At 31.1% G+C, this 11,220-nt stretch overlaps 3 protein-coding genes across 4 annotated transcripts in view; 1 reads left to right on the forward strand and 2 right to left on the reverse strand.

Moving 5' to 3' along the window:
- LOC106690046 (myocardin-related transcription factor B) overlaps positions 1-4,459 on the reverse strand; it is a 223,142-nt gene extending 218,683 nt beyond the window's left edge. For both annotated transcript variants that reach the window (XM_067052556.1, XM_067052555.1), the window contains exon 1: positions 4,259-4,459. The gene's annotated coding sequence lies outside the window, so the exon portion shown is untranslated. The remainder of the gene's footprint in view (positions 1-4,258) is intronic.
- A 129-nt stretch (positions 4,460-4,588) lies between these two features.
- Positions 4,589-11,220, forward strand: part of Pdk1 (Phosphoinositide-dependent kinase 1) — a 256,004-nt gene continuing 249,372 nt past the window's right edge. Inside the window, exon 1 of the mRNA XM_014435367.2 lies at positions 4,589-4,883. Within this exon, the coding sequence (XP_014290853.1) occupies positions 4,860-4,883 (24 nt within the window). The 5' untranslated portion in view covers positions 4,589-4,859. The remainder of the gene's footprint in view (positions 4,884-11,220) is intronic.
- Positions 9,805-11,220, reverse strand: part of LOC136797065 (uncharacterized) — a 4,222-nt gene continuing 2,806 nt past the window's right edge. The window contains exon 4 of the mRNA XM_067052558.1: positions 9,805-11,206. Within this exon, the coding sequence (XP_066908659.1) occupies positions 9,805-11,206 (1,402 nt within the window). The remainder of the gene's footprint in view (positions 11,207-11,220) is intronic.

Genomic DNA, 11,220 nt, shown 5'->3' on the forward strand with positions numbered 1-11,220 from the left:
AATGTTATTAAATAGATAATAGGACAGGCCTTAAAGATGCAGAAATGTTATAAAATAGATGAATAGGACAGGCCATAAAGATGGAGAAATGTTATTAAATAGATGAATAGGACAGCCGAACTGCTAACCTGCAGATTCTACCAAAGGATAAAACTAAATTTAATAAATGATATGTTGCCACCTATCTGGTCCCCCATGTTGAGTATGACTTTTTGTAAATTTAAAAATTAGTGAACAAATCATTTCATTCAATATGTAGAAGCTGGCAAAGGTATTGGTCCACAATGATACAGTTTAAGATGTCAAACAATATGTTATCTATGGACAAAATGTTACTGTACATCAAAACCATAACTAACCAAAGAATTAACAATACGTATAAAATCAAGGACTACCACCCAAAGTAAGCTTGAAAATCACAATTTTTGCTGTTAGTGATTAGAAAGGAGCAAATAATGTGAAATTTACTTTTGAAAAATAAGTTTTTATTGACCTTGGCATACAGCGACTAAAGGTGAGAGACAGAAAACAACTACAGAATACTAAGATATTTTAAACTGATATTCGTACATACAAAATTAATGGGAATGAATAATAATAATAAATTGAATTAAATGAACAATATTTCCAAAAAAAAAAAAATCCCAATACAAGATATTTTTGTGTGAAATATTTAAAAAGATAAACTTCCCCGATTAAATGCACATGATCTGTTACAACAAACTGTATTTAATATAAAATATACAATTATAATCTTAATGTCACAATACATCCCTTCTTCTAATGATGGATTCTGCAACAAAATACAGGTAAAATGTATTTGGTGTATAAAACACATTCTGAACAAAATAAGAAAGATGTTTCCAATATTTCAGCTTAATCAATGCAAAAATATTCATCAAATAACATGTTGATAATCACTTAAACAACATCAAAATAAATGGCTAAGTAGTAATTTTTATGTTTATGTTTCTTGTCAGGGCTCAAATTTGAGAGAAATTAAAAGCAAGGACACAGTTAGTAGACAGATTCACTAACAAAAGAAATATTCAATACCTTTATATAGCAAAAGACACAAGACAACTTTTTATCAAAACAACACCTAAAATATTAAACCTTAGAATATTTCACCTAACTAATTACCATCACTTTTAAACAATGACCACATCTGCCAACATAAAAAAAAATTTAGGGAAGTTTCAGTCATCAAAAATACACATTAAGATAAGGACAAATATATTAACAGCCAAGATAAGCAAACTTAAAACGTAATTCATTGGAGGTTAATTATTGGAGATATATTATAGAAACATTAAATTATGGTTGGATCTTTCCTTTACCTTTAATGTTTTATTTTCTAAAAAATATTGATTCTCAAGTCAACACTACAAGATTATCTCCCAGAGCAGCACAAGCTGATATTTCCTTCTGGGAGGTTAATTTTAAATGTGTAACGAGCACACAGAATAATTTGATTAATTGTTAATTTTCTTACTATGGCTAAGACAGATTAATAACTTTTAGGTCACCCACAAGATCTACTCTAGTTGGAATACTTAAGGAAATCAACTCAAAAATATATAACTAGGAGAACGACACAGATTACCTTACAGTCTACCATCCAATTGTATAAATTGAGAGGAAGAATAAAGAGATTATTCCTTGGGCTCACGACAAAATTAATGTAAATCCTCAGATGTTGAAACCTGAGTGGTAGCAGCTCCTCATGCAGTGCAACCCCTACAAGCTCGCTGAATATTACTTCAAAACATATATCATGTCAAGAATATGGTAAAAGCCAGACGAAACACACGTATATTCATAGTTGTGTTTCATAGTGAGACTCACTCCTCACACAGTCTCTTCTTGTTCTTACTCGAGTACCAAAGTTCCGATGCTTAGATCTAACTCTGTTTCGTCATAATAGAACAAAATCAGGAGAAATTTGTTTTTAAATACTTAGAAATTTCTTATACACTTTTACATAATATTTTCATTTTAAAAAATAATTAACAAACGAGAAGATTCTATTCTTTTCTCCATGCATAATTTAATGAACTCATGATGTCATATCACTAAAATTACTTTAAGAAACACATATGAGAAGAAAGAAAAACATGAAGCTTTAAATAGATATAACAATTTTTGTATAATATATTCAATAAAATTGGGTCAAATTGACTTTCAGATAAAACTTTGTAAGTAACATCTAATATCATGTACAAAACAAAAACAACTTATGTATCAACTATGCTTGCTATATCAAATAAAAAAAAAGAAGAATGGATTAATGAATCTAACTTAATTCATAAATCGAAATATAACTTTAAAAAGAATCAGAGCCTAAAATGAAATATATTCCTATAAGAAATTCTGGATAACAATAATGTGTTCAAACAACCAGTTCCTAATAATACAGATAGAAGTCCCCAAGAATGGTGATCGATCTTTTGAGATAATTACACGATATGTTATAAAAAAAAAAACTTTAGTTTTTAAGACTTAGAGTTAGCAGATATCAATATCAAAATGTATTATCATTATCTGAAAAATTCAAAATTACATTCACACTCTTATTATTGATTAAAAAGTAATAATTCATGTTCACTCATATCTTATTGTTGTCAAAGAAAATGATATTTTATTAAATTAAATCAGATATTATCACAATTTGTTCACATGTAAAAACATTAAGTATCATTTTTAGAACTAATTATAGGCAAAACATGACACTTGCTGCATATGTTAGATTAACACTGAAAAAATATCATACAATTAATTCAACTTTATAATATTAATAAGCAAAATACAGAAAATGTATTCTTTACATACAATGAGCCAAGAAATTCGTATTGTAAAAATTACAATACCACGTTATTTAATTAGAAAACATTTAAACATTGCAAAAACTAACAGCCGATAGTTGTTGAAAAGATTAAATCTCAGAACAACTAATATTTAAATTAACCATAATGACACTTACTTACAAATTTGATAAAAATAACATATCAACAATCAATAAGAATTCGACATTAGTCAAAGTAAAAGTAATATTCTGTTTTGAGTTCTCATTTTATTCACACCCCACTTTCATTATTTGTATTTGAGTTAAATAAACACAATACACCACCAAAGTTCTACTTAAACCAATTAAATCATTAACGTATGTCTTGAATAACAAACCATTTAATTATATTAACAATTACAACACCAGGTTTATTTCTTAAGAGGCAAATAAAACAATAAACATTTAATCAGTACTGTTATACATAACAAACTAATATATTATATAACTCAATTAAGCAAAACTATTAGCTAAGGAGGGAAAAATAAAATAAATATATAAAATCAATAATTTCTGCTGAGAGAATAATCATCAATAACAATTAATATCGTTAAAATAAGTAAACAAGAAGTACACAGACTGTATTAATATAACTGGGACATGAACATAAGTATCATTTGAACGATTTCATTTGTCGATTGTAATAGATTAGGTTATAATTGCAAAATCCCTTACTATTAAACTATAATAGCAAGAAAGACAAAGTTATCAGTAAGTAAGACCAATTTGAAAAGAAAAATCCTTCTTATAGCTGAAACCAACATGCATTATATTTAAAATGCAAATAAAAACAAAAAGAGTTACATAGAGCACAGTTGACAGCTATAGAAAGGAGAAGAGAAGCCTACAGACAAGATAACTATTATATAATTCAGTATTCTCATTGTTTTCTACTTAACAATTTTGTTTAAGCTGATACACACTAATGGATCTTAGGACTTCCATAAATATTTTTTTAAAAAATTATCTAAACCAAAAGAATTGTTAAAGTATAACAAATAAATAAACTGGTATCAAATAGATGAGAAATGATAAACTGATAGATAGTCCATTAAAATTCAAAAGTAAGGTTATGACAACAAATTGAAGATTTAAGAATAACATTACTGATTATAACTGACATTAATAGACCACTTATTTACATCAATAACTAAAATCTGTAGAATAGCAACAGCAAAATTCACCTTGATTTTGAGAAGAAAATAAACATACACAGATGAAGTTACAGGTCCAGTTAAAGTACAAAACATAATAGAATAACGTGTTTTTTTCTCAGAAACAATATCAAACAAAAATAGACTGAGTGAATTACTATTAATCATATCTTAATATACTAATTGCGTGGGTGCGGTCGGTTTATATTTTGACAACAAAACAAATCTTTATTATCATGAAATAAATTAACAAACTTACCATAAAGGATTTCCTTCACCAATTCACAGCAAACCGACTAGAAACAATAACATTACCTAATCTTAAAAACACTACAAACACATAAACTGTTATTTTATGGCAACCATGGACACTATTACAGTCATATGTTTGATACGTCAAAATTTTGATATATATTCTCAAGTAACAATGGATCTTTAATGAATAGTGAAAAAAAAATACTGTGACTTTTAGAAGGTTTTAATTTTACAAATATAAGTACTTAAAATAGAAAATCGTCATAAATGAAGGTTATGTAGGTTAACAGAAATTATTTAGTTTTCAAATTTTAATTCGTATATTCTGTTTAAATAAAGTGAATATTTATTATTTCACTTTAAAAACACTAATTAGACAAATTATGCGTAATATTTTTGTAAAAATATATATTAAACAAGCGACAAGTATAATAATCCGTGCAGCTCTCTATTGTCAGAAGTAGGAAGCTGTAGATTTAGTCTTCAGTGGTGTCTCTTGAATTTACAGCAGTAAAATGGGACTATGATCTGGGGAATGTCTCGCCCTGCTTTCGTTTTGTGTTTTAAATGGAAATTATTTGTTAGTTGTTCATAATTTTGGAAAAATGGGAGATTCTTCAGGACAAGTGGTGAGTAATACATTATTTTATCAGTATATCATTTGAATTCATGATGTGAATAGTTACTCCTATTTACTTCAATGTTTGATCTTTTATCAATAATTATTAAATGTTATTATTAATTAAGATTTTGTTTCATATTTATAATATGGAACATGAATTACGAAATATACCTTGATTATTGTGCCAAATCATTATTTAACGAACAAGCGTTATTATCAGTCGTTATCAGCTTGTCTATTTTTTTGCGGTCCCTCTATATTCAACAAAATTTTAAATGAAGGTGGTTATAAACAATAAATATTTTGGAAAGGAGACAATAAAAGGCACCGTTAGGAGGCCCATAAAGGGGCATGGAATTGATTTTCGGTTCAAAACTGGGCCAGACCAAACAGCCTTGTGCAAATGACCTATTTTACCTTTATGTAATGAGTCGGAAGACATAAGGATGCTCCCATTGACGTTTAGCTATAGGATATTGGTCGACAAAGTTACGGGGCTGTGTGTACGTTTATCAGCCGTTATCAATGAAGGCCTAGGGTGCAAAGCCCCCTAGCCGCTACAATAATCCCCCCCCCCCCGTCTTGTACACAGTTATTGGGAAACATATTTATTTTTTTCAATTGAGAAATATTTCTCTTGCCCTTGAGCTGTGAGGTACCTTGCTCTGAAGGTGTTCAACATTCCTTTTTAAATTTCAAATCGTTTTTCCTTAGTTTTATTTTTGTTTTATCCACACCACAAATAATGCCTATTTATATAGCATGTTGATATTTTTAGAATTTTGATGGATGTACTTTTTTGTTTTACAGTTATGGATAAAATTAGCAAAAGCTAAATTCTCATTACCTAATCTATTTTTATTTCCTGTTGATAAAACCAGTTAACTGAAGAATTGATTACAGTTGAATAAATTTTGCACGTATTGATTCGGACGACGTGCTACAAGGACAGTCCGTGTGTATTATTTTTTTAAAATAATGCGACTATTCACTTTTTATGTTAGAATTTTTTGAAGTGTAATTTTTTCATCATATTAGTTTATTTCTTCTTTTCCTTGAGTATCTTTTCAACTAGATGATGTTACTTCTCTTGTAATATATTTATTTTTGGCTCCTTCATAATATTTTTTTAGTTTGAAATTCTTATTTTGTTCAAGTTGGCTGTAAAAGCTTCGTTATGATTTCTTCCATTAAATATTTTTAGTTTTAATATCTTTTTGGCTTGTTAAATTAATAAGATTTAATTCATAAAAGGAACACCTCTTGAGGAAAAGTTTAAATTATGAAGACCAAATATAAGTTTTTACTTTTAATAAATAGATTGTGGACAATAGTTTGCCAATATGATGAGGATGGAGAAATACCCAAATGTCAATTGATGGACAGGTCACTCTGTAAGAAATTGAAGCGTATAGTTTCCTAAAGAATCAGGAGATTAATACTTACTTTGTCATTCATTAACTTTGTTAACGCTAAAACTCGACGAATTAATCAAAGTTGTGACTTACATCAGCATATATATCTAATCACTGAACATCTTATACATTTAGTTTTTTTGGAAGATCGCTGATTGACCGGGTGTATAAATGGAATATGGTCTGGGTGCAGTCAAATAAAACTCAAATAGAAATAACTATTTTAATTGAACTAAAGTTTCGCCTCACGTTGCAGAGCTTTATCGGGGCTAAAAAAGATACAAACACTTGACACAAAAAAATTAAATGGAAAATTACAAGGGTATACAATGAAACCTAAAAATTAAATAAGAAAAATAAAAGGTTATAAACAATTAATGAAAACGGAAATAGTAACAGATAAAAAGAAGAAACATAAATGAAAGTACAAACTAAGGAATGAATAAAATCAAGAATAAAGGAAGAAACTGAAAGAGACAGAATTCATAACTGTTTTGACAGTTGTCAAAATTAAAGTTAACCGTTTGTATTGGGAGGAGTGGGGACTGGCAGTTAAGTACGTTACATTTGAAAATAATTTTAAAGTAAACAGTGTAGAAAATAAAGAAAATATTAAAATTAGGTAAAAAATAACTGATAATATACTTATTTAAATATATTACATAGAAATAGGTAACAAAAAATGGTATACAATTAATATAAATGATAAAGAAAGACAATATACCAATTGAATAGGGATACAGAGGTTTGTAAATTATATAATAGAAAAATTAATCAATGTAATTATACTTAAGCTGGTAACATATGGATATAAATTAAAAATAAGATACATAAATATAAAAGAAAAAGAAAGGATAGTAACTCTAAAATATAATTAAATTAAGTATGGGTTGAGAATTTAAAAAGTAAAACCAGAATAAAAGACATGACAGGAAATTGGGCTTCTGAAATGCAGAACGTAGAGGAAAGGAGCATTATGAGGGTTTTATAAGGTTCAAATGTGTCGGTATGTCAGGGAGATGCAGTCTTTATCGACTTTATGATTGACGTTTTTACGGTTGGGGACAGTAGTTGTGAATTGAAGTTTTATCGAAATTAAAAGCATGATTTAGGTTTAAAGCGTGTTCTGATAATTTCGAGGCAAATGGGTTATAGGAGTTCATAGAACTTTGTGCTTGGAAATGCAGTTCTTAAGTTGATTCTTAGTTTCGTCGACATAAAAGGAATTGCAATATGGGGTAGAACAAGGTATCCGGTAAACGGTGTAAAAAAGGAATAGGGTCTTTTAATTAAGAAATAAGGTAGGAAATTTGGTATTGGGACTTGAAGCCAAGAGGCAGGGTGGGAATAGTATATCGTAAGGATTTTCATAGAATAAATGTAACGTACTTAACTGCCAGTCCCCACTCCTCCCAATACAAACGATTCACTCTGACTTCTGTCAAAACAGGCATGAATTCTGTATCGTTCATTTTCTTCCTTTATTCTCCATTTTAATCATGTTCCCCTTTTCATCCCTTAGTTCGTATTTTCTTTTATATTTCTTCTTTTTATCTGTTACTATTTCCGTTTTCATTTATTATTTATAACCTTTTATTTTCTTATTTAATTTTTAGGTTTCCTTGTATACCCTTGTAATTTTTCATTTACTTTTTTACTTATGTTAAGTGTTTGTATCTTTTTTATCCCTGACGAAGCCCTGCTACTTGGGGGTGAAACGTCGGCTCAATTAATAATAATAATTATTATTAATAAATTAATAATAATTAATTAGTAATAATAGTTATTACTATTTGAGTTTTAGTTAACCTCGACCGGACCATATTTCATTTTTATTTATTTTTTTATGTAATGTATGACCAGTTCTTAAGTAATTATTTTTAAGAATTTTTATTTCCAATGTTTTTTTAAATTCCAACAGACAATCCGAGTGCTGCTGAGTTCTTTCTCCAGAAGTCGCTATCGTCTTTGAAAACATCGTTTTCCCGAAGCGAATTAATGAACTTAACAAAAAATATTAAAGACTAATTGATCAGGTCACTATTGGATATTAAATTTAAATATCTTCTGCTTTTCTATTAATAAATATACCAAATGCCGTATGTTAATACAAAAAAACCTAATGAGAGGAGGAATAGTTATTTATGGACCATTCTCAAAAAACGTACTACGTTCAAGTCATATATGATTAAAATGGTTTTGAAATAAGTTGCAGTTGTTTATGAAATGATCTCGAGAAACATTTCTTCCTAATGACATGAGGATTTACCCTATTGTTGTGTTGTCTCTTCTTTCCTAGCTAAGAGATCTATACACATTTCTAGCATTCTCATTGACAAATCAACGCTTACATTCTAATCAATCTTATTTTATTTTTCATACATCTCCCAATTTCCTTGTCTTCAGATCTGAATTGGAAGCTTTAAAAAATGATTTTATTTAGTAAGAGCAGGAATATTTTGAAATTAAGGCTACAGTATATTTTGAGTTATGTCTCTGGAAAACAAAAACATTTTAGTGGACAAACACAGCTCTTAGAAAAGACAGAAATAGAAAAAAAATAATGACTTCTGAAATTGTGAAATGAATAGCAGCCCATAAATTATAGACTTTAACTTGGATCCCCACTTTCACAAAGTTGGGACAGTAAGGAAAAATAATAAGTGAGTACACTTTGTGGCTTCATTACCGTCGTAACTTTTGTCTCTAAAGTGGGAGCAAAATTTTCATATTTCATTATTGTTTTGATTTAGTAGGTTGGGCATTCACGTTTGGCTTGGTGGTGGTTTAGTTGAGAACATTGAGAATTTCTTTTATTTCATTTTTGAAAACGTATTTTGTTGATAATTGAAATCTGAATGTAGCCAAATTGAAAATGAGCCAACTTTATATAATAATGGTTCTTGAAATTTCTTGGCTTATGGGACATCTGGATCACTGTGATCATCAAGCTCTTTCGAATACGCCGATCGTTGGGGAAGAAACCGTTGGTAATGGGATTGCACTAAGAAAAACGTGGAACAAGGTGCGCAAGAGAATTGCGAGGGAAAAGGCTAAACGCGTAGGGAAACATAATGAGGGCGTCCGCTACATTGTAGGTAAAATCGGTGTAGGCACGGGTAGTTCTAACAGGACTAAAGAGCCTCCAAGCTACGAGGGACCATTCAGGGTGATTACAATAAGAGAGCATAACCTAGTCACGATAGAGAGTGTCAAAGGTTCCAAAAAACGGAGAACGGTTCATATAGAACAGCTCAAGTTTCCTAAGCTGGAAATACAGCAGTAAAAGATAACGTTTTGTTTCTTTTTTTTTTTATTTAGTGTTGTGCTGTCTGTGTCACAGAAGTTACAGTGGAGGTGTTCGTATTAAGTTGTGTAATGTATATCTTTCAGTTTTTATTTTATTATTACTGTTTCATTTTATTCTTTTACATAATTGTGTCTTGAATTTATATAAATTTTTTGAGTTTATGAGGACTGTTCATAAACTGGTAGGGAGGAGTTAGGGTAGGACTAGACCTGGAGAGCTGTCGGTCCCATATGCATGTTAACCAAGTGATAGTGGTCAATAAGAATTTTGGTGAATTGGGATTTGCCAGAGATGATTATAGGGTGCTTAGCATTGTAGGAGAGATGGGAATGTTGAAGGCGACCACCCACTCTGAGCAAGCCGTCGTCTCCCAGAAAGGCATTTAATGATTGTAAATGGCGCTTGTCAATTTTGAGGTGTCGTTGAACTACACGTAGAAGAGCAATGTTGGCTTCTCGAGTGTCCTTCAATGTGAACGCTCCAGAAGTTCCAGGCTGATGTCTAGTACGCTTGAGAAATCGCAGGACGTAACATGTACATCTTATAAGTTTAGGATATGACGAGAAGCGCTCCATCCATGTGATGAGATGGGGTGTTTCGGTGCTAACTGTGACGAATGATTCCCTTGAATTCAACTTGATCTCTGGTAGATATTCCTCCTGGATGAAAGAATCGGGCCATTTGTCCTTCGAGTATTTCAACCATGCAGGACCGTTCCACCATAAGTTGTGTTTTATCAATTCTATTGGTAAAAGCCCTCTAGAGCTGCAGTCTGCAGGATTTTCTTCTGATTTTACGTGTCCCCATTGGGAACGGTCTGTGATTTCCAGTATTTGGACCACACGATGAGCTACAAATGCGTTCATACGCTCAGTAGGTGTCCTGAGCCATCCTAATACTACATTCGAATCTGTGAAGAAATGAGCTTCCCTCAGTTCGAGCCGGGTTATGACTTTGTGGCAGGAATTGAATAAGCGGCATAATAAAAGAGCAGCTGAGAGTTCTAGCCGAGGGATCGTCATTAATTTGATAGGGGCGAGTTTTGTTTTTGCCTTTAGAAGGTATGCGTAGTTTATCTCATCAATGGATGTCAAAATATAAATCACTGCGGAATAGCCCCTTTGGGAAGCATCACAGAAACCGACAATCATGTAAGGGACGCCCCCAACGGGAATAAAACAGCGAGGGATGCGGACAGTAGGAATATCTTGAAGATGTTCTAGAAATTCGAGCCATCTCAGACGAAGTTGAGGCAGTACCGATTCGTCCCAACCACAAGAAGATTTCCAGGCGTCTTGTAATATTGTTTTGGCATAGAACACTGTGGGCGATAGAAAGCCGAGTGGATCATAAATTCGCGCTATTGCGGAGAGGATTGCCCTCTTAGTGAAGATTCGTGGAGGCGGCGTGATTTCATATGTGAAAACATCACTGCTTTGAATCCACTGCATTCCCAATAACTTGATCATGGGTGCTTCTGAGGAGGATAAAGCTACTGCAGCAGTTTGGCACTGAACTTCCTCAAATTGATTTAACAATTTCGAAATGTTACTGGCCCATTTGCTTAGCTCGAACCCTCCGCTGGTCATTAGCTCGATGAGTTCTCTTTGTAAATGAAT

This window comes from Halyomorpha halys, unplaced genomic scaffold (assembly GCF_000696795.3).
Source record: "Halyomorpha halys isolate HHAL.00 unplaced genomic scaffold, Hhal_1.1 Scaffold49.1, whole genome shotgun sequence".
NCBI classification, from domain to species: domain Eukaryota; kingdom Metazoa; phylum Arthropoda; class Insecta; order Hemiptera; family Pentatomidae; genus Halyomorpha; species Halyomorpha halys.